This window comes from Penicillium subrubescens (assembly GCF_028828155.1).
Source record: "Penicillium subrubescens strain IBT 31985 chromosome Unknown utg000003l_segment0_segment0, whole genome shotgun sequence".
NCBI lineage: Eukaryota > Fungi > Ascomycota > Eurotiomycetes > Eurotiales > Aspergillaceae > Penicillium > Penicillium subrubescens.
Genome location: NW_026643153.1, coordinates 2,104,656 through 2,127,499, shown reverse-complemented (window position 1 = coordinate 2,127,499; position 22,844 = coordinate 2,104,656). Strand labels below are relative to the sequence as shown.

The 22,844-nt window shown below is 49.5% G+C and overlaps 7 protein-coding genes across 7 annotated transcripts; 2 read left to right on the top strand and 5 right to left on the bottom strand.

Moving 5' to 3' along the window:
- Positions 1-2,784: 2,784 nt before the first annotated feature.
- On the bottom strand, positions 2,785-4,939 carry N7473_004799 (WD40 repeat domain-containing protein; the record flags this gene model as incomplete). The annotated part of the gene is given in 3 exon segments (XM_057150739.1): positions 2,785-3,765; positions 3,784-4,399; positions 4,449-4,939. 3 exon segments carry the CDS (start codon positions 4,937-4,939, stop codon positions 2,785-2,787), a joined length of 2,088 nt encoding a protein of 695 aa, XP_057010849.1.
- Positions 4,940-5,002: 63 nt separating this feature from the next.
- N7473_004798 (uncharacterized protein) lies at positions 5,003-7,580 on the bottom strand (the record flags this gene model as incomplete). Its single annotated transcript, XM_057150738.1, has 5 exons — positions 7,250-7,580; positions 6,978-7,193; positions 5,941-6,919; positions 5,688-5,843; positions 5,003-5,628 (listed from the first exon to the last, which is right to left on the bottom strand). The coding sequence occupies exons 1-5, from the start codon at positions 7,574-7,576 to the stop codon at positions 5,003-5,005; spliced, it is 2,304 nt and encodes a 767-aa protein (XP_057010848.1). The 5' UTR covers positions 7,577-7,580.
- Positions 7,581-8,089: 509 nt separating this feature from the next.
- Positions 8,090-9,981, bottom strand: N7473_004797 (uncharacterized protein; the record flags this gene model as incomplete). The annotated part of the gene is made up of 6 exons (XM_057150737.1): positions 8,090-8,289; positions 8,348-8,638; positions 8,696-9,323; positions 9,379-9,515; positions 9,575-9,706; positions 9,771-9,981. The coding sequence occupies 6 exons, from the start codon at positions 9,979-9,981 to the stop codon at positions 8,090-8,092; spliced, it is 1,599 nt and encodes a 532-aa protein (XP_057010847.1).
- A 618-nt stretch (positions 9,982-10,599) lies between these two features.
- Positions 10,600-13,313, bottom strand: N7473_004796 (glycosyl hydrolase family protein; the record flags this gene model as incomplete). The annotated part of the gene is given in 5 exon segments (XM_057150736.1): positions 10,600-11,670; positions 11,733-12,072; positions 12,090-12,578; positions 12,635-13,092; positions 13,149-13,313. The coding sequence occupies 5 exon segments, from the start codon at positions 13,311-13,313 to the stop codon at positions 10,600-10,602; spliced, it is 2,523 nt and encodes an 840-aa protein (XP_057010846.1).
- A 1,696-nt stretch (positions 13,314-15,009) lies between these two features.
- On the top strand, positions 15,010-16,298 carry N7473_004795 (uncharacterized protein; the record flags this gene model as incomplete). The annotated part of the gene is made up of 2 exons (XM_057150735.1): positions 15,010-15,222; positions 15,291-16,298. 2 exons carry the CDS (start codon positions 15,010-15,012, stop codon positions 16,296-16,298), a joined length of 1,221 nt encoding a protein of 406 aa, XP_057010845.1.
- A 268-nt stretch (positions 16,299-16,566) lies between these two features.
- N7473_004794 (glycoside hydrolase family 43 protein) lies at positions 16,567-18,744 on the top strand (the record flags this gene model as incomplete). The annotated part of the gene is made up of 5 exons (XM_057150734.1): positions 16,567-16,875; positions 16,935-17,039; positions 17,091-18,041; positions 18,105-18,373; positions 18,681-18,744. The coding sequence occupies 5 exons, from the start codon at positions 16,567-16,569 to the stop codon at positions 18,742-18,744; spliced, it is 1,698 nt and encodes a 565-aa protein (XP_057010844.1).
- Positions 18,745-18,780: 36 nt separating this feature from the next.
- pld2 (putative phospholipase D (PLD)) lies at positions 18,781-22,605 on the bottom strand (the record flags this gene model as incomplete). Its single annotated transcript, XM_057150733.1, has 4 exons — positions 18,781-19,467; positions 19,525-21,920; positions 21,978-22,392; positions 22,441-22,605. 4 exons carry the CDS (start codon positions 22,603-22,605, stop codon positions 18,781-18,783), a joined length of 3,663 nt encoding a protein of 1,220 aa, XP_057010843.1.
- Between the last annotated feature and the right edge of the window lie 239 nt (positions 22,606-22,844).

The window sequence follows — 22,844 nt, the reverse complement described above, 5'->3', positions numbered from 1 at the left end:
TGTCCCCTCCTGAGCGATCCGCCGTCTTTGTTCTAGTGCAGTGTTTTACCATGCCGACTTTGATTTCTAGCACTTGTCGTCTTTTCAAGGAAGATTCAGCCCACCTCACCAGCTCTTCTGATAACTAGCTTCAGTTACCTGGACTTATCAGGCTCTACCTACTCCGTGACCATTAGAAGTCATTCGGCAGATGATGGAAGACAGAGCTCGGATCACTGACGGGATATTTTTAAGCGCCAAGGTGGAGGTTTCACCACCAAGGACCTTCCGTGGTGGAGTACTTGGTTCACCAATTTCGCCTTGCTCCGCTTTCAGCTTGCCACATTTGCTGCGGGCTTCGCCCCTCTACGTAGAAAATGTTACAGTACCTGGCAGTACCTAACGCACCGATCTTCTCACACAGATCAATTGATTTTGACGGTCACGAGATTCTGTGATGACAAGATGTCCTTGATGGCAGGGCTTGTAGATTTTCAAATCGGACAAGCTAGCGCTTCGGCCCGTGATCCCGCAGCACAACCTAATGCGAATAATGGAGTCAATCTGACCTCAAATTAGTGGGGGTAGAGTCTTTTATTTAACTGCTCATCGGAAGGACTTGAGTATGCTACAAATTTGGGTTAAGAATAAAGTCTACAAAAGAGGACGACAAGACTCGGGGGCCAGAATTGCATTCCTAGCAGCCACTCATGATCAACCAATAAGGAAAAGAAATATCCCGAACCACAGACACACCCAGCGCCCCAGACAACAAAGTCATTGGAACCCACACCCCATCTCCCAACGAAGCAAATCACCAACAGGTATTTGTAAATTTTGTGCTCTCTCAAAAAATGCAGCTGAAAGGAACAGATCTCAAAATCAAAACCCCCTTTCTACATAACACCCCAATGTTCCCAAGTCCACGAAGAAGGCAGCGAGAACCAGGTCCTAAGGTCATCCAAGCTTTGAACAGTCCGGCAAGCTGTCTCAATTCTCTGTTGGAGACAGAAGTAGAAGTATCTTGCAAGCAGACAGGCGAAGAGTTGAAGGAAGAAGGAAGGCATTGAGTGAATCAAGAAGAGAACTTGAAACATCGCCGCAAAAAGAATGAACTGGACAGAAAACGACGAAAGGCAAAGAGTTGTTGATCATGTCTTTGAGAGAGATGTTTTCGAAAGTTGGCGGTCAATTCGTAAGGATTGAAGAGTGGGTTGGTGGAGAAAGTATTGTGCATTTTGTTGTCGGCCATTGCTCCATACCAGCGATTAGGTTAGGGCATCATGGTGGTGCGCGAGGCAGGCGGTTCGGGGGCGCTCATGTAAGGAGCTTACATAATGACGCAACCACCACCGGGAGCAGCTACAGAAGAAGAGTATGTGTTAGCAGGATGTTCAAGTTGGTGATAATGAAGAGGAATTGGTTGGAAGTTGCTTACCCTTGACAACAACGGTGTTCTGGACGGGAGCCATTGCGATAGATTTGGAGCTTTGGAAAAGCGGAAAGATTGTTGTAGCGATGTTGGATTGAGAATGACGCGGATAATGGAGAAAAGAAGGTCTTCTGGAGGGTGTGGATGGATGTATTAATAATTGAGAAGCTTTGGGAATGGGCCGGAGTACAGCAGGCTAGGGATAGCCTTGGGGACGAGATAGAACAATCTCAGTCGGAGATGAACAATGGGGAGGAAGTGTTCAATGTAGCCTGATGCCGTTTTGGGTAAGAGATGAGTCGCCGAATGCCCAAATTTGGGATTGTTCTTCGGTGTGGTGGCGGGGCTTGATATTGTTCTTGACATCGTGAATCGACGTGGCTGCCCCGAGCCAGTTTGGAATTTCATTCAAACACGTGGGAGCTGAGATTAGATGGAAGCTCATGACTCGAGGTAGACCTTATCTTAAAATAATGTGTGCGGGGCTCGGAGGGTCAGATCTTGGATGTTTGCGAGGGGTTTGATATTGTTCTCCGCGGAACAATATTAAGAACAATCTCAAGAAAGATCCAAGGCGACAGGGGGCATTCTCCACTTTCGTGTTCCCCAGACAACTTCCTTTGTGAGGTAAACAACACTACCGCTGGTGATGTGGATGGCCCCGGGGGTGGCGGATACACTGTATGGACTGAGTGACCCGATATCAATCGAGAACAATATCAAGGTACCTCGAAAGTGGAGCAGCTTTAAGGTTGCAACAAATTTAATTGATTGGTTAGCTGGCCACGAGCAAGACCCACAGAGCTTGGAACGGCATGTGATTGGCGCATCAAACCGACTGTGGAGACCTGTGGACAAAGAAACTCGACCCCACCGATTGTTCTTGCGGAGGACAATCTGTTCCTGTCTTGGCAAAAACAGTGAGCTTGCATGGATTCCAGCCCGCCAAGTCGAGTGCTTCTGGAATTTTTTGCGCGGCCAGACTCATGCTACACGTGCGTATCGCCGTTGATCATTGGAGGTCATTACAAACCGATGATGACTTGACAATCACCATGCACCGATCATTCTTTTGTAAAATACTTTTTGTGATTGGCCTGAATGACTCCAAACCCGATATAACGTTTCTTTGCTAAGAGGGATGTATATGAATACTCGAGCATTACCCAATCACGAGGGTGTTGCTGCCCCGCGATCAGCATAGTTCCAAAGGGACATTTTTACCCAAAGATTGAACCTTATTAGTTCAAGATAAGCACAAATAAGATTCATAGTACTCCATCACATAGGAGTGCATATCTGACTCCACAATAACACGCCGTCAAGACACTGGGAGACCACTCAGAGAGAATGTGACAATCAAAATACGGCCCTTAGCGGTACCAAGAGCCACAGATGGACCGTGTCTCGTGTCTAGCCCATACCGTTGGTCGGTACTCTGGAGGTAGCCAGACAATGTTTTGATTCTTGTAGGTTATCCAAGTACCATTTTCATTTACCCCATAATGCGGTGGCTGGGTATAAATATCAACAGGAGACAACCTCACTGTCGTAATGTCTCTCACGTCATAGGTGTCCTGATAGGTGTGCAGATAGTAAGGAATAATTGGAACAAACTCCAGGTAGTCAGGGGAATCAACGTGTTGAATTCGCATGTGTCGACCGGAAACGAAGTCCCAGACATTGACGGTATGCTCTGTGGATGAGGATGCTAGTTGGTGTCCATCTGGTGACCACACAATTGGCCCAATAGTGGGCCATTCATCACCTTGAAAGCATCCTTTCAAGGTGTATAAACAAGATCTGGTGGTCAGATCCCAAACATTGATGGAGTAATCGCTCGATCTCGATGCCAGCCGGAATACGGACTCAGTTGGAGACCATGCGATTGCATCAACTGGCGCAGTATTTCCCTCCACAAAAGACAGTCGCTTCCCAGTGATTGAATCCAAGATAAGGATCCTGTAACTTTGTCGATCTGAAGTGGCTGAATTGCTACTGTTTGGCCGGTCACTCATCATTGGCTGTGGTGTTGGCGGGCTTTGTTTTGGCTCGATTAAGACTGACGCCAGGTATCTGTTGTCCCTGGACCAGGCGATGGGTCCTAGCTCACCTTCAAGCTGGAGAGTCAAGAGACATTGACTATTCTTTGCATCCAAAACTCTGATCTTGCCCCAACATGATCCAGTAACAAGCCTGCTTCCATCCCATGACCACACAATAGAATTTATATGCCCGCAAACTTCTGGATCGTCTCTCCCTGACGGTAAAGGTTCCGAATGTGTGGAAAATGGGCCCCAGAGCTTGATAGTGCCATCCAATGAACCCGAAGTCAGCCGATGGCCATCGGTAGACTAACTGATCGAGGTAACAGTCTCGGTATTTCCTTGGAAAAATAAAAGAATAGGGAACGAGGAATCAAAAACCGCGGGTTGTTGTGTGGGCTCTGGGCCCCAGATTCCGATTTTCTGATCGTTAACAAACGTCAATGCAAGTCGACCTCCATCTGGTGACCATACAGATTGGCAAAAGGAACCCCCGTTGAGTGTTGCCCTATCGAGTGTGGAGAGGCGCTGGCCGGTGGACACCTGCCAGATGTGCATCAAGTCATCATCCCGTCCACAGAGGTGGTACCCATCCGGTGACCAGGATAGAAACTTAACGGATAGCATGTGGTCTTTGATTATCGATAGACACTGCGTGGTAGTTGTGTCCCAGACCCTGACTGTGTGATCTGCCGATCCCGAGGCAAGTCGAGTCCCATCTTTTGACCAAGCAGTCGTATTTATGTGCTTTGTGTGACCTTTGAGAACGAATAAAAGTTCTTGGGTTTCTAAATTCTGAACCTCAATTGTGCGTTTCTTGGTTAATGCTGCAAGTCGGCTTTGATTTGGACCGCCGGTGAAGATCGTGCATCCCCTTCCATGCCAAGTAGATACACACTGTCCGGTGATTACATCCCATACCTCGAGGCTTGATACCTTCCATCTGATACACAGCTTGTTGTGATTATCTCCATCCCGTCTTGCAACCACACAAGGGAACAAAAATGATCATTGTGTCCCCATATGGTTGATGTGCATTGTCCGACAACTGTATCCCAGATTTGATTGAACAGTCGGTTGAGCTTGATGCAAGTTGAGTTCCATCTGGAGACCAAGCCATGGCACCGATCGAGCTAGAATGTCCCTGGAGAGTCGACATACACTGGCCAGTGATTGGGTTCCAGATCTTGACGGTGCTATCATCAGACCCCGATGCAAGCTGGCTGTTATCCGGTGACCAAACAACCGAATCAATGCCTTTGCTATGCCCTTCAAGAGTTTGAAGGCAAGGGCTCCACCAGTCTTTAACATCAGGCTCCAGCAGGATCCAGTCTGGTTCATTGACGTGATAAAATTTCCTTATGATACTCCGCTTTGGGCTGAAAATGAGTGCTGAGCAGTAAACCTGGAGAGGGCTGCTCTCGATTGCCAGGGTGGTTAGTGCCACGGGTAATGGGACTCTATCGCTTACATCGCTTACCATGACTGAATAATTACTCTGTAAGCTCGTCTTCTATCCAAACGGGCTGCCCGGGTATATTCATCGCTAGTAGCCACCAGCTCCAGCCCACTGATGTGATAAACTACCTGGCCCCTCAGTCACTATTGGCCTTGAGGCAGCGGTAGTCCGGCGAATGCTTGCCACAAAGTGATCCTGATTTTCAATTAAGAAAGTCAACACCATCCCGCTCAACTTGTTCCGTTCGAGCACGGTATCGTGTGAGGGATGAGCCAATAGCGCGGGTTGAAAGATGACCACAAGATGAGCTGTTGACATGCCAGTTTGCTCTGATTTGGCAGCAAAGACAGCAAGAAGATCAAGCATGTATGCAAGCAGCTGCTTGTGGTTACGAGGAAGCTCTTCGACCAGGCTTTGATAGGCACCGAGAGCCCCCTCATAAACAGCGGGATCCACTAGTAGCGCCTCAATGTCGTCTTCGTCCTGCCCTAACATTTCAAATGGGGCTCGAAATTTGTGGTAAAACGCCAATGGGATAACCGGCTCAGGGAGTTGAATCAGGTACCGAGTGAGAAGATTCGCGGCATCGTGCACACTGTAGCCTGACCAATCTAGGCCCTTCCCGTATCTTGGCGGGGAATCAAAACTCAATTCGAGTTCTCTTATTTTCTCGGATGACCCGTTGACTGCAAAGATGTCCTTGACGTCGGTGGCTAGTAGGAGGAATTAGCGATAATTGAAAAAGTTGTAAGGACAGCGGATCGATACAGACCCTTTGCCTTGAGGAACACGCCGCACTTGGCGATGATTATTGGCACATATCCGGTAATCATGCTATCACCTTCCTCGCTGATCAATGAGAGTGCGACATTGGCGTATTTAATGCTAACATCTAACGGTACACCAAAAACGCCTTGGGAGGGTTCTTCTGCGATAGGGGTCAGCCAACATGAACAACGAACTATAAGCGAGACTTAAACAGGCTGACCCAACCGGGTTCCTATTCAGCATGACTATGAAGTCACCTTTTATTTCGGCTTTTCGGGCATTTGCTTTGAACCCTTTCCACCATGATGATAGGCTTTGCTTCGATGGTGACGACTTAGGGGATACGCGGACCTTGGCGTTAGTGCTTCCAGGTGAATTCCTAGGTTCGCCACGAGGAATGACACTTTCGTCCTTCGACGGGATTGGCGGAGGTGTGGGACTTTTATCAGCGGCCACAGGCTTTCTTGAGATGGTGTGGTTGTCGGAGATAGTAACAGTCTGGCCGAAATTGTTCTGAGACCCGTCCAAAGCAGTGCTGCTTCTTGAGGTGTTTTGACTGTAACTCATGGCGTCGTTGTATGCGGTGTTGGAGTTCAAAGCAGTGCTACTTTTGGGCGTAGTCTTGTTGTAGCCCAGCAAGACCGTGATGTCATTATCTGGCTTGCGAGGTTGAATCTTCTTTTGTGTCAGCTCTTCTGTGTCCCACGAGGCAAACTCTTCGGTCATTGCTTCGACAGATGATGAGTTCAGATCAGGTACAGGAGTAGTGCCATACGTGTCCCCTACACTGGATACTCGGGAATCAGAGTCTTCCAAAGTTGGGGATGGAATTGTTGCCAGCCATTGATTAGATAGAGCCGCCTTGGCTGTGGGACGATCTTTCGGTTGAGCCTTCATCAGCGAGGACACAAAATCGACACCCTCCTGACTGACACCAGCAGTGACAAGCCGGTCTGATGGGAACATTTGTTTGTTTGCGTAAATTGAAAGCAAACCAAGGTGTGCAAATACTTGTCTCTTGACAAGTATTTCGAACAAGATCTCCCCAGTAGCCCAGATGTCAGTCGCATATACACTGCCTCGCTCGATAAATCCCCAGATCTCGGGGGCAACATATCCAGGAGTACCGCGCAGAGTAGAGGTCTGGCCATGGCCGTCTTCGATGCGTTTACTGATACCAAAATCTGCAATTTTGATCCACCATTCGTCTGGAGGTCTTGCTTTGATAAGAATGTTCTAAGACACGCTGTTAGAGTGAGACGCGGTGTGAATCCTTGAACTGCATAGAGCTTACTCTCGGCTTTAGGTCTCGGTGAGCGAAATCATTTTCATGCATCATTTCCAAGCCTTCTAGTATTTGAAAGGCTATCTCTTTTGCTTCAAGTTCTGGAAGTGCTGGCTTGTCGTGTAAATATTGATACAGATCACCGAGTTCGAGATATTCCATAGCAATGAATAGCTGGTCGGGGCCTTCGTACCACCCAAATGACCGTACAAAGCATCGCACATACTAAAAAGATCAGTCAAGCTTCTTCAAATCATAACGCTGCTTCTCCTTAGACATACTCGAGCATGCGAGAATTTAGCAATAGCTTCTAGCTCGCGGTTATAATCGATAGGACCAAATCGCGAATCCACATCAATCTGCTTAACGGCTCGAAGTGATTGTAGATTGCACTGATGACTGTCTTTGATACATTTTTCCAACCAGACACTTCCATAAGCACCACCTCCAATTTTAGAAAGTCGTTTCCAATGTTCAGATCTAGCAACAACGCGCCTGCGCAAAGAAAGGTCCGATTCTCGGTAAGTATGGACTGTTTCCACACTACAATCGGGAAGAAAAAAGGTCTCTAGCCTCGAGTCCCGGATAAGATCTGAGACTCGTGCCATTGCGACACTGTTGCGAATAAATCACAAATGATGCTGGTCGGGGGTTTGTTGTCAGCTGAGTCTAAACAGCCCCCGCAAAACGGGCCTACGGATATTCCGAAACGTGGGGGCTAAAACGCACCATTTGCAGCCTGGGAAATCAGGCAAAGAGTACACATGTAATTCATGGAATACTTCTTTACATTTGGCCCACTTGTTTTATCAAAGATTTATTACCCAATTCAATCCTATTGAATGCTGTCATTAATTAGATGATACCTACGAAAGCTGGAAAATAATAAGTTGAACTGGGTGTCTGCTTGACAAAATAGCGAGGATATATATCCGCTCCAAAATCAAGGACTCTATGTGAATGGAGGCAATCCATCTGATCCGATCGTAACGACAAGACAAAAGACACATGATGAGGAGGAGTTGAAAATGCCCCAGTGGCAAGAATATATTAGAAGCGCAGTGTATTTCGTGCGCGATTGTTTGCCGGCCACCAATACGATAGCGATTGAACCAGCTAGGCTAAGACGAAATATCTTTAGAGCTCGAGCTAGAGCCCACCATCGCTTTCTTGAACTTTCTTGTTGGGGTCGTTTGAGCAAAAATCTCATCAAGTTCAGCAAAAGTGCGATCCTTGAGCTCGGGAACCTCAAACCAAGCCCAAATCAGACTCACGAAAGAGAGAGCCATCCATACAAACGCAGCCTTGCCTCCGAGGTTGGCTAGAAGCAATCTTTATCAGTATGCGAGATAATAGGAAAGGGCCGGATTGGAACTTACCCTCATCGGTGTTAATCAGGTAAGGAGCAATGAAGTTCATGGCCCAGCTGACCAACGCGTTGGTTCCAATTGCCAGACTTTGTGTTTTGGCTCGAACATTTACCGAGCTCACCTCTGCGCTGATGGTCCAACTTACAGCTCCAACGGTGGGAGCATAAAAGATTTGGGCAAAGTTCATCACATAACCGATATAGTAAAGGGCAGCCATGGTGGTGAAACATCCAGCAACACCGACGGACATCAGACACAGACCGTTCAGTAAAATGCCGGTCAAAAGGAGAGGTCGACGCCCTATACATCAAACGTGAGCTTCCGAGCACATTGAACCAATAAAAGACAATGGCTTACCAACATAATTCATGATGAACCATGAGATGATGTTTCCAAGCATGGCTACACCAAAGCCTCCTAGCGCGAGCTGGAAAGTAAGAGCGGTCGGTAGACTAGAAATTCCTAAGAAGTACAAGGCCTGTGAATAGAATGCGATACCAGTAAACTGCTGCACCGCAAACATTCCGCAAGAAATGCGAGTCCTGCGCCAATTAGTGCCTCGGAAGCAGTCCCAGTACGAAGTATCCTTTTGAATGTCTGCAATCGTATTTTCAGCAGCGATGGAGGCTTGGATTTCTTCCAGAATCGCGGCCGTATCAGTTGCCTTCAGATGTAGTCTCTGCAGACTCTTCTTTGCCTGCTCGACTTGACCCTTACGGAGGAGATACCAAGGGCTTTCGGGCATGAACATGGCCAGTAAAGCGATAAAACAAGGAAACGCCCATTGCGCCGCAAAAATAACCTTATAGGATGACGGTAGCATTATAGCGAAGCGAGTGTTACCGATGCCGATAGCCGTGAGCTGACCGGCATTGATGAAAAGGTTGACCGCAGCAGTTAGAGAAGGACGCAAGGCAGTTGGTGCGATCTCGGAGGCATATGTGGAACCTAGGGCCAGGAAGAAACCCAGAGCTAGACCGTTGATCTAAAGGTGAGGTCAGAAGCCTGTGCAAAGGGGCCAAAGTAAGGTGAAAACTTACGATCTTGCCGGCAAGAAGCATGCCAGGTTCTTTGGCAGCATATTCCAGGCCGACACCGAGCAAAGAAATGGCCGAACCCATTCCAAATCCAAGTCGTCGACCGCCGCGATCCGACACCCAACCACAAATGATGCTGCCTTCAATGAAGTCAGTTGAGAACTATTATGAATAATCCAAAAATTTGGTAGTAGCTCACCTATCAACATTCCAAGCGATGTCATCGCAGTCCACAGGGCATTCCACGTGGCTGAGATCAAGAGCTCGCCCTCATATTCGTACCCAAAGACCATTTTAAATGCAGGCAATGCCACACTTATGGAATTGACGCCTGCTCATAGCAATTGAAGAGTTAGTATTCAGCTCACTGACTCAATAGAGTGGAACGTTCTCACCAATGTCAAAACCCCAAAGCATCGAGCTCACGCAAGCAGCGATGCTGTAGAGAATGACTTTGGGGTTCTTCTTCGCTGAAGCCCAAGCGCCTTCCTCGACACCTTCATGAACCTGAGAGACCGTCTCAACCATCTCTGCCCCGGCATTATCATTCTTCTCATCCTCGAGGGGATTTGAATGAGCAGATGGGCTGCGATGCATAGAAGCCATTGCAGGACGACCACACGGGATCGAAGCAGAATTTGATATGGAAAACCAGGGTTGAGCTAGGCGAAGACAATTGTGAACCTCGAAAGACGAGCAATGCCGATCCTAGGCTCATGCATATATAAACAAATTGTCTCCCCACATTCTCGGACACAACGGGTTTGGAGAAACTGGGGAAAATCGGACAAGCCGAAGTACGGGGGTTCTTGTGACAGTTCGGGTGAAAACTACGAAAGTGGAGGGTGGAGGATGTGGAGTGGACGGTGGACGGCGGACGGTCGAGGTGGAGGCGGAGGTATGTGATCTAAGTCCCTCAATTAACGTTACAAACCAATCCATGCCAAAAGTGCCCAGTAAGTTTTCTATAATCCCAAATTCATATTATCCATGACCCTTGATTTCGGAATTGTGCGATGGAGTTGTCTATAGGACTTTTGGAACCTGATCACCCGAAGGCTAGACGACGGGACCCGCAAAGGAATTTTGAAGTAAATAAAAGTCAATTCCCAAATGAAATGGCAAATGCTCCGATTTAAAATCTAGTCTTGGAAGTAAAAGAGTTGGTCTATTTCTGGGTTGATGTATTGAACTGATTTCAAAGGCCATTCCAAGTTCCCATGTCTACGATTTGCAGATTAACTGCACAGCCCCCGTAGCAATCTTGTAACTGCCATTGAGAGACCGCCAGCATTTAGCCGCGCTATCCCAATAGCCGCTAATGTCTCGCTGAGACACTGAGAGGCCGATCCGTCTAGTTTCTCCCGGCTCAAGCCATGCTTTAGTGAACGCGATCAGCTCAGACTGAGGTCTCCAGACCATGGAATGGAGCGGAGGCTGGCTGTAAACCTGAATGACCTCATATCCAGCCTTATCGCTCGTGTTTTGAACGTCCACGGCGATATTGACTGTCTTGCTGGAGCTCTTGAGAGGCGAATCACGGCTCATGGATTCATAAACAATGACCTCTAAGCTTTTGTACTCAAAGGTAGAGTATGATAAGCCATATCCGAAGGGCCAGCGGATAGAAGACGCCCTGTTGGGAGATCTGTAGCCCATTTGCAAACCCTCGCGATATCGAATGACCGGTCCATTGCCATAGTCCCGAGCTGGGAAGTTTCCAAATGACGGAACAGAGCTCTCATCCAGCCGTATGGGCCACGTGGTAGCCAATTTTCCGCTAGGATTTGTCTTTCCGGCGATGATATCGACGATGGCTTGTGCTCCTTCTTGTCCCGGGAAATGAGCTGCCAGGACTCCGTCGACGTCATCAATAAAGTCAGAGACATCGATAGGATTTCCGCAGTGCATAACAAAGATTGTTTTCTTGGATACACTAGCAACTGCTTTTATCATCCGGACTTGGTTCTCGGGCAGTGTCAGGGTACGAAGGTCGAAACCTTCAGACTCGTGTTCGTGTGTGCGACCTCCGAAGATAACGCTGACGTCTGAGCGAGCAGCTACGGTGACTGCCTCAGCGATGGCGACGCGATCGTTGTGCTCCTCTATGAAACACAATTTTGCCGAATGAGGAGATAGCTCCCCATCGGCCGAAGGGACATCGCGAGAATGAGTTTTCAATGTGACTTTATAAGGCTTATGAGCTTCCATTTGGAACCCAATGGCACTCTCCAATTTCTTCGGCTCAAATAAGAAATCTTCGACAGACATGACTGGGGCGGGTTTTGAGAGTATCTATAAATAGGATTTAGACAAGCGTATTTTGGAGAGGAGTAATCAGATTTCGGGATGCTTACCTCAATTCCATCCACACATAATGTGAATTCACCAGTAGCTTGCACAGCTAACGTGTGTTTGCCACGTTCATTTGCGGTGATAGTTGTTTCCATGATATAATGGAACCCAGTTTGAGTCAGACCTGGTTTCAACCTTCCAAGCATCACCACGACAGGCTGCTCGGAATGCTCAGAATAAACAGGCGTGTCAGAACTATCCAAGTAATAGTCCACAGTCACACCAGGGAGACCATTTCGGGACTTCATCATGTTGACGGGCATCAGGGGTATGACATGATGAGCGTTGACACCATGCACAAAGGACACCTGCGTGGGATCTTTAGACGCATCTTGGAAGCAGCTCAAGGGAGTATGGACATATTGAGGCTTCGCGCATGCGCTCCCCCACCAGTAATAGATGGATTGACAGCAGCAGCTCCAATAAGAGCGACTTTCAAATCACCGGTCAGGTCAAGTGGGAGAATGTTGTGTTCGTTCTTCAGTAGTACGATTCCCTCTGATGCCGTTTTCAATGCCATGGCGCTGGTTGAATCGCAGATCAACGATTCTTCTTCCTTGTCGCTGTGGCTAGGGCTAGTCCGATCGACCATTAATAAAACATTTGCCACGGCAGCATTGAGTGCTTCCTCGGAGACCTCTTTGCGCTTGATTGCGTCCAATAGTTTCGAGCCACGGTAGACAGATGGCCCAGGCATCTCGAGGTCGAGGCCAACCTCCAGAGCTTCGCTCGTACTCTTAGTCCCATACCAGTCGGACATGATACAACCATCGAATTTCCAATCATCCCGGAGCAATGACTTGATAAGAGGAGTCTGGCTACAGAAATGGCCGTCGAGTGCATTGTACCTGGTAAAAGGATTGATCAGCTTATTTTCACATAAAAGATAGTGAACAACACTCACGCTGTCATTATTGCAACAGGGTTGGCCCGACGTAACAAATGTTGAAATGTGCGCAAGTATAATTCTCGCATTGTCCTGCTATCGCCGGGCTCATCAACATTGTAGCGTCGGCGGCCTGTCTCGCTTTCGTTGGCGACGAAGTGCTTCACACAGGCACCCACTCCCTGAGACTGAATTCCATCAACGATAGCAGCGGCCAGCTCGCCGGTGACAAGAGGATCTTCGCTAAATGCTTCAAAATTGCGACCGGCTCGTGGATCTCGATGAATATTGATGTTGGGGCCGAGCACAACTTGTACTGATTTCGATTTGGCTTGTATGGCAACCTCTTTGCCAAATTCTCTCATAAGACTGGTGTTCCATGTTGAGGCAAGGCAGGTCGAGCTCGGAAAACAAGCTGTACCAGTGTCCTCGAGATGTGATTGGGAACCACGAACACCGTTGATCGAGTCGCTGACCTACATGTATAGATTAGCCCACGATGCATCTTTGAGTATTGTATGTGTATACTAACCTTCAAGGAAGGTATACCTAGTCGGGCTATTCCAGCAGTGCTTGTGAAACTGACACCAGAAAGTAGAGAAACCTTTTCCTCTAGTGACAGATAAGATAACCGATCTCTGTAATGAGACTCAGGACTCGAGCCATTGGCAGACGCGAAAGCGTGAATATCCGGCATATCCAAAAAGCCCTCACGAGCAGAATCAACAAATCACTACCAGGAAGAAAAGAAAGATATCAGAAAAGGATTTGGGATTGGGCTTGAACACGAAAGTTACTTTTTGTAAATATTATTGTACAGTAGATGTACTTGGACCCTCGGGACCTCCAACCGAACACGTGCCGTCCACCTCCACCTCCACTTTCATCTCCACCAACATCCACCAGTTTCCTGCAGTCCGCACCAACGTCCACCCCTCCCTCCCCATCCCTGCTTAGCTCCAACAATCCATACTCCACTTGAGTTTGGTGGTTGTTCCGATCCAATGGAGAAGCATTCGACCCCAACAACGCACAGCTGCACGCAGTGTCCAAAGTCCTATTCGCGTCGCGAGAATCTTGTGAGACATCAGCGATCAGCCCGTAAGATTCACTCTCAGCCAATCAAGGAAGTTGTAGTCCTATTCTGGTGCTGACATGCTCATTGGTGTGATATGATAGACGATAGGAATAGCAAGCCATATGCCTGTTCACAATGTCCCAGTCGATTTACGAGAAGGTAAGAGTTGACAACCGAAGCGTTTTTGTTAAAAAGACCTAACTAACATCTTCGACTTGTTAGCGATCTTTTGTCCAGACATAGAAAGGTTCACCAAAACGGCGCAGCTACCCCTCAGAGTGGGACAGGGAGAATCCGTTTCGACTCAAATCAAAGCGAGAATGCTTCAGGGGCCTATTCCTGTCGACAGACCTCGCAGAATGATATCACCAAACACAGAGATCAAATGGTGGAGACTCCCACCAGGGTGAATCCTCCAACAAATCTGCGAGGAAATACTCATCAGCCAGTCTCAACCCCCGTGGATATGTCACACAGCGAATCTGGCCACCTACTTGCCTCTTCCGACCAGACGCAATTACTAGACTGGGATGTGCAGTGGCCCTTCTACGGCGAAGGTCTGCCAGATGTAAACCTTGGTTGGACCTTGGACTTCCTATCCAACGACGCATCTACGCATAGCCCTTTGGACTTCATGCACGACCACGACGAAACAAACGCCTCAATCCAGCTGGATGACTCAACTCTTAACCTCGGCGGAAATGAGGATTTACGTGGCATTGGGCGGGCTGAAACAAACGATGATGAACCTGGAGGGCGGCAGCCCCGAATACAGCCACGGGAAAATTCCGGGTCGGCTGCGTACCTTGACCCTGATGAGATTGATAATGCGTTTTTCACAAACCCAGCGCGTTTGAACCCAAATGTTTCGCTTTCACGCGAAAGTCATATGTCCATGATGGAGACTGTTACCGCGCCTCTTCTCGAGGCCTTTTGCAGTGATAAGGGAAAGTGCGCACAATCATTTCCACCATTGCCCGTCATTTCCTACTTCCTACAGCTTTTTTTTGTGCATGTCCAACCTCGGTTCCCGGTACTACACATCCCTACATTCAACCCAAATAACTGTTCACCAAGCCTCTTGCTAGCCATGGCAATTGTGGGATCCACTTACTCGGAATCGAATCAATGCAAATTTGCCCTGACATACCTTGCAAGAGCGAGAACGTCAATTAAGTTGATGCAGGAGAGGGACCAAAGCTATGTGCGATAAAACACTTTCTACGTATGCATGTCATTGAAGCTAATAGTCCTTCTTCCAAAGTTGTGTTCGCCAGAGAACCTATTTGCATTCTTGCTGGCCACCTTTTCGGCGATGTGGATGGGCCAAAAGGCAGCATATGAGCGTGCTGAGTGTGACCGCGGTGACCTGGCAGTTTATTGCCGACGGGGTCAGATGCTAGACTGCCGAATGAAACCCAACAACTCTCCTCAGCTTCCACCGAGATCAAAGCGAAACCGACTCGAAGAGGCATGGGCGAAGTGGATTAATGTTGAACAAAAGAAACGTCTCGGGCTGTGTATTTATGTAAGTCTCATCAGTGCCAGACCAGAAGACCAACATATCGAGCACTGTCTGACGGGATCTATCTTTAGCTGCTGGACTGTCAAATGGCTGCCGTATTCCAACGTCAGCCATACATCAGCAAGGCTGAGACCGTCAATGCCTCACTACCATGTTCAGAAACATTCTGGAATGCACCAACGGCCTGGGCGTGGAAGGCTCTACTTGGACCGGCCGAAATTCCACCAAGCACGTACTTTCTCACCACATTGACCACTATTCTCTTACACCATGAAATTCCGGTAGTCCTGCCATTCCCTGCATTGGATGGGTTTTGCAAGACTCTCTACGCCTATGTCCTGCATACACACGTCTTCGAGTGGCGGCAGACTATCTGTATGCTCAATCCAACCGGACTACTCACGTCCCCTATCTCCCTGGCACCGGAGAATATTGGAAGCTCATTACAGGAGCGGCGGAACTGGCTAGAGTGCTGCCTCAAGAATTGGGCCACCTGGTACGGAGATGGCGACCAAGTCGAGCCTACCGATCATAATTCGAAGAGCTCATCGGGAATTCTCCTCTATCACCTCGCAAGTCTGGCACTTCATCTCAATTTCTCAGACCTACATATTGTCGCTGGTAGATCTGGCTCAGATGCGGATATCGGTCTGGCTGTACAGTCGTTGCGCAATTGGCTCCAAGGGCAGAGAGTTCAGAGGATATTTGCTTGCAATAGCCAAATGCTGAATGCAGCGCACGAAGCAATTGCTGCTGGCGATGCGCAGAAGAGTGGGTTCGAATTAGCGATCTCTTTGTTCATGGGTGGTCTCACCAGCTGGGCCATATCTCGATTCGGAAATCACGATTTGATGACTGCCCATCTGAGCGCTCCTCAGACCTCAGGAGTCTCCCGAACGGAACCTGACAGTGATGAAAATCGCGACCAGCTAAGTGCAGAGGAGTCCCCGCAAGCTGTAAACTTGCTTTTCGACCAAGTCGCAGGTGCCCGTGATGGGCTACACGCCGTTAGATGTGTTCGCCTTGCAGTATCTTTTGGAGAGATTCTTGATGGACTTCTTACTGAGCCAATGGATTAGTGAGTCCATATTTGGCTCGGTAAACTTGTGAACCACTAAACATGGTAAATCCATCTTTGCCAAGCCGAGCCCGTCCACCTCCACCTCCACATGAAACTCACTCCACTCCGTCTTCCCATTTTGCCCCACCAATCCTTGCTTCAAATAGAACACGGATGGAAATAAACAAGTTACGACGACTGGAGGAGGTACACGCTCCTGTATTTCCCATTTATACAAAGGCAAAGATTACGGAGTCATTACGATATACTAGATTTGCGGCCTCACGATGTCTTCCAGCGGGGCCTTCAACAACCCCATCATCCCTGGGTTCAACCCTGACCCTTCAATCTGTCGGGTAAACGACGATTACTTCCTGGTGACCTCGACATTTGAGTACTATCCTGGTCTTCCGGTCTACCACAGCAAGGATCCTCTACAATGGGAACTTATTGGTCATGTCATCACGAGACATTCGCAAATTAATATGCGAACGACCGAACCCTCGGGTGGACTTTGGGCGCCTACAATTCGTTACCACGAAGGGCGTTTCTATGTCTCTGTGGGATGCACACATCGCTTTCGTCCGAAAGAATGGGTGGGTTGTTCTCAAAATCCCCTAGGATTTGCTGGGGGAGAAGATTGACAAGTTCGCAGGATATCGTTATCCCCCGTGGATTCTTCGTATCCACCACAGATATCTGGGACTCGTCTTCCTGGTCTGATCCAACCTTTTTCGACATCCCTGGAATTGACCAAGATGTAAGTATCCAGCGCTCGCACTATCAAGTGACATTCTGACCCGTTGCAAAGCTTTTCTTCGATGACGACGGCAAGGTATATTTTTCTGCCGTCAACATGATCACAGACCCAAGAGTGAAAAAGTACGGCCTTGGATTGGCAACTTTCACTGCGGAAGTAGATCTCGCCACTGGTCGATGCCTTGGGCCTGCGAAGTGGAATCGATTATCGAACTTCGGTCTTGGAATTGCCGAGGGACCTCACATCTTCAAAAAGGATGGCTACTACTATCTGAGTACGGCTGAAGGTGGCACTGATGAAGGTCACCAGCAGTGGATTTTCCGCAGTGCCACTGGTCCATTTGGACCGTGGGAGGAAGGTCCCCAGGGGACCGTTAATCCTGTAATTTTCAATGGCGATGATCTCTCGATTCGCAACACGGGACATTTGGATTTCATCGAAACGCCGAATGGGAAGTGGTTCGCTGTGTTCTTGGGAGTTCGACCTCAAGGCGAAAAATCGGAACTGCTCTCTCAACTTGGTCGTGAAACATTCATGAGCCCCGTTGAATGGATTGATGGATGGCCCATTGTCAATGGTCGTCAACCTATCGGCCTCCAAATGCAGGCGGAGGGCATGCAGCTGCTCGCACAGCCAGAGGTTTGGAGAGACGATTTCCAGGATTCAACACTCCAGCTTGGATGGTACCACCTACGAACACCGTTGAAGAAAGACTACTCTTTGTCAGAACGGCCGGGATCATTGAGTCTGTACGGAAATGCGTATCGTATCGAGGATTCTGAATGTCCGTCTATGCTGTTGCAGAAGCAAACGGGGTTCTCCGGTGACTGGAGGGTCAAGTTCAACTTTGCACCAACAGAGGCTGGCCATGAAGCCGGAACAGCCATTTGGTGGTCCCAATTTGCATACGCTTCGATCGGACTCCGAAAGCCATTTGATGAGTACAACTCCGGACTGGAGATCGTATCCCGTTGTTACGATGAGACTGAAGATCAGTTCAAGGTATGTTTTATCAAATTCAGACTTGAAGTGCCCATATGCCAGTAACCTAACTAAATGAATCAGGAACTCACCCACCAATTGCCTCTGGAATGTGGTGACATTGAACTTATCATCCGTGCCCGCCCTACACGATACGAGCTCTTCTTCTCAGCACAGCAGGGTGAACAATCTACTCCTTCCGAGCCCGTCAAATTAGGCGAAATATCCAGCAAGGCATTGACGCACCGCCGATCTGGGAAGGAATCTCCCAACACTGGGTCTCATTTTGCAATTTATGCACAGGGTGCTTATGGCAAGCCGTGCTTCGAGCCCGCGCGCTTTGAGTTTGTAGAGTGGAAAGTTGCCTCTGGAACGGACTGAACAGGTAGTACACAGAAATGGTGCCATCAAGAAGAATAATTCCAAAGACATCTGGAAAGACCTTTAAAAAGACATTCAGAGAGATCTTTCAGATGAGAGTGATTGAAGCATATCTGGTTGGTCCGTTTCTCTGGTTTCTAAACTCGGACTTTTGGACCCGATATGCCACTGAATATTGAGGGTATGCTTCAGGCAAAATTAAAAACCAACAGTCGGTAGAATACGACCACTACATGTTGCTAGAGGTAGATATTTCATGACTGAAAATCCCTTCAATAGATCTGCACTTGGAATTGGCAATTTCTCATATACAAAAAACAAGCAAGAACAAAGTCCAGGCTAATAAAACACTCGCCAAATGCAAAAATCATCAACCACCCTAGGTATAAAGCGGCTGCGTCAACTCATTCAACGTAATCCCTTCCTTAGCAATATCCTCCTCAATCAAAAACATCAACGGCATCTCCACTAGTGTCCCCTTAACCTGGCTAAGCAACTCCTTAACCTGCTTCGCGCCCTCGGCACCAGGCGCAAAGTCATCACGAACAACATGACCCCACTGGAACCTTGGAGGCCGACTAGACCCATCCTTACCCTCAGCCTCCTTATCCGCCTTGTGGAAGTAATACTCATAGAACTCCTTGTAAGTAGCCCAGTTACGCACTACATCGTCGGGGACAGCGTGGAAGACCTTGCGGAAGACCTCGGTGTTGGTGTGTGCGCGTGAGTTCCACAGGCTTTGGAGGGTGTCTGCGAGTGGGTCGGCGACGACTTTGCTTTCCGGGCATTCGAGGTCGAAGTGGTCAGGTACACCGGGGGGTTCGAAGCTGGAGTTGGGACGCCTGTAGTCTTGCGGTGGGAGAAGGCCGAGGTGTTTGCGGAAGAGTTCGCGGCGGAGCGAGGCGGCGAAGCGGCTGGCCATCCAGGGTTGACCGTTCATGGTGGATTGGAGAGGGGTGAAGTCCTCGATGACGACGGCGATTTCGGAGTCGTGGTCGCCGAGCTGGGAGCGATCGTTGAGGTTGGCGGAGCCGCAGATTACCACGCGGTCGTCGGCGATCATCACCTGTTTGCTGTTAGAGAAGTGCTATTTAATCTATTTTGAACGTGGGTTAAGGCTTACCTTGGAGTGGACGTAGAGTTCCTCGCTCACAAACGCGTCAATTTCGGCATCTGGGTGTCCGTCCCAGGGCACATTGCGAATATCCTGTCCATTCAGCATGTAGCAAGAGCTGACACTGTCCCATTGAGCCGATCCAGCAGGCTTGGCGCCCTGGTTGTGATGCTGGGCTGCTTGCTGGTACTGTTGGAAGGGCGCAGAGGTATCGAATGCGCTGCGAGCAGCACCAGGTCCAGGAGGAGGGGTAGCATAGCCAGCGGAGCCAACGGTCTGCTGATCGTACTGTCTGCGAGCATCCTCGTAGTGAACGCCACTCTCCCGCTCAACTGCAGAGAGAAGACCAGCATTGTTGATGCGATCGTAGTTTCGCAGATTGTAGAAACGGATGTACTCCATTGGGTTGAATCCTTCCTTGGCAATGAGCTCCATGATACTGTTTCCACCACGGTTGATAGAGTTATACTGGAACTCCATGATAGCACGAGTACCAAGAGTCTCGTCATCACGAAGGTCACCAGCAAAGCAAGGCACTGAGGGAATAACCACGATGATCTTGTACTTCTGGCCAGCACGAGCGGCTCGCAGAATACGCTCGACAATAGCAGCACCGATCTTGTTTTTGACTGGCTTCTGCGAGTCGCCTGTAGCTGTGATGAAGAACTGGTTCTCGATGTACACGAAATGCTGACTGTTCTTGATGATGGAAGCATAGGCATCCGCGATGGAGTGCTCGAGCGGGCTACCGTTGCTCCATTTAGCACAGCTGCGAACAATCTGGCAGGACATGTTGCCACGACCCTGCGACTGCGGACGCCCGTAGGTGGTCAGGCGATCCTGGTACTGGTGGATCTGACCGGCGAGTTGACCACGAAGCTGATTGCCGTATTGAGTGATGTCCTCACGGAAGCGCTTCGGCGCGAAACCCCGGCTCTGATCAGCTCCATATTGGTAGTCATCCATTCCACGAGTAGCGGAATGAGAAGATTCCTGGCCTGGTGGAGGTGGGTAGTAGGGAGTCTGGCTCTGCTGGGCAGAACCAGTAGATCCCTGCGTTGGTGGCGGAGCATAGTAGGGCGCTTGAGTCTGCTGCTGTTGAGGCTGATAGGAGTGGCTTGCCGGAGACTGGCTTGGTGGCGGTCCCGGGGGAGGCGGAGGGAAAGATTCGCCCGCGTAGCTGTACTGGTGGGAAGCCTGGCTTGGCGATGGCTGATTGGGGGTCAATGACTGGCCCGCGCCGGATTGGTAGCCTTGGGTGTTATCAGAGTGATATGCCTGATAGGATGGAGCAGGGCTGTGCGCCTGCTGCTGCTGGTGAGTCTGATCCGACGAGTATTGTCCTGGCGGGGGCGGATAGCTCGGCGTGTTACCAGACTGATACGATAAAGTGGTATCGTGCTGCTGCTGATATTGTGGCGGCTGAGAGCTCGATGATGTCTGGGTAGGAGGCGGTGGGTAGCTTGGTGTCCCTGTGGATTGCTGGGCTTGCCACTGAGGGGCTGATCCCTGCTGTTGCTGGCTTGTAGCACCGGGCTGCTGGCTCTGCCATTGAGGGGCCGATCCCTGCGGCTGTCCCTGCTGCGGCTGCGACTGATGAGGAGCTCCCGGCTGTTGTTGGCCTGGCTGTGCGGCACCAGCTTGCGGTCCAGACGACGAAGTAGGCCTTCCAAAGAGCACAAGACGGGTATACCTAGTATCCTTACGAACCAGGTACTTTGCATCATAGATAAAGTTCCAGCGCTCCACGAAATGGCGTCGAAGATCCTCGACAACTGGACCCCGCAGACCGATAGAAACATCGGACCATCCCATGCGAGACATGGTCGTTCGATCGAGCTGATTCTTCTCCCACTCCCAGACATTTTGGAAGTCGAGGACGCGGGAGTTGTTGTAGTCCTGGCCTGGGAAGACGGTATCGTTGATGTTGGATGGGTGCAGATCGGAGAGTGCGTGCTGATGGGTGTCCCACCGACCGAAGCACATATCCAGGCCACCCATGAAAGCGATCTGGCCGTCAATCAGGCATAATTTCTCGTGGTGAGCCCAGTATAAAATAACGTCGTCGTTCATGCCATACAAGCCCTTAAGAGTGTCCTTGGACATCTTAGAGAGACTGGCGGAGGTGAGCGACAGGTTCTGGAAAGAGTGTGCGATATCAGATACCAGCTCCTGGCGATCAGGCAGATGGTCGGGGTGGCGGAAGACAGCAATGTTGGGGTGAAGGTTCTCCAGGGCATGCTTGGTGTGCGCTGAAGACAGCGTCAAGGCCTGGGTTACTTCCTTGTAAACGATAATATTCACACGCACGCCGCGAACAGCAGCATCCTTCAGCATTCGATCCAGTCGGTATTTCTCATTCTCGGCCGGGGGCCTTCTCAAGTAGAGCTCGGGAGACAACCACCCTAGTAGATTATTAGCTTACAGTTACGATGTATTTATCCGGATGATCCGCAACTTACAGTCCAGAATCCAGATGGACTCGCGCGCATTCTCCAGCGCGATGGAAACTGCCCAGAAATAGGAGCATCCATCGACGTACGGCTTCACCTCATTGTGTTCTCTGGGAGGAGCGAAGCTACCAAAACGGTGCTCTGTCGTGGGCTTGGTAGCTCCATACTCGGCGTAGGCCTGGGGATCGATAGTGGTCCCCAGTTTGGTGGCCAATTCGGAACCGAGATCGGTGACGGTACCTTGGATCTTGCCCAAGAATCCGGAGAGTTTGTCTTCTTTCTGGGGTTTTCCTTGGTACTGCAGGGGCTGACCCGAGTAATATTGCTGCTGGCTCTGTTGGCCCGGTTGGCCTTGCTGGCCTTGCTGACTGTGGCTATATCCGAATGGTCCTTGACTCTGGTCCTGGTAATTCTGTTGCGACGACTGAATCCGTTAGTGAAGCCCTGCACCTATTGTGGCAATTGTAATTACCCCCTGAGCACCACCCTGGTTATATCCCTGACCGGACGGCTTGGAGTGACTTTTGTAGGTGTCCTTGAACTTCTTGAAGGTGTCACTCAGTCCTCTCGAGCCATCGCCCGATCCGCGCTCCGAGTCGTAATAGCGGCCATAGGCCAGGTCATCATTCTGCGACATGGCAGCAGACGAGTATGAGGAGAGGAAAAACAAACCAAAAATGCAAAGAAAATCAGCGGAAAGTCAGTTGCCTGGGGCGGGGGATTTGTTTTAAGAGCTTCCTGGATGCCCCGCTGCCCAGCCACGATGGGGACGGGAGACGTGGCTGTGTTGGACAATGGTGGACCAGTCACTAGGCTCCGCGATTCTGGGACATTTGGTTGATGTGGAGCTGGGCTGAGCTGAGCTGACCTACGGAG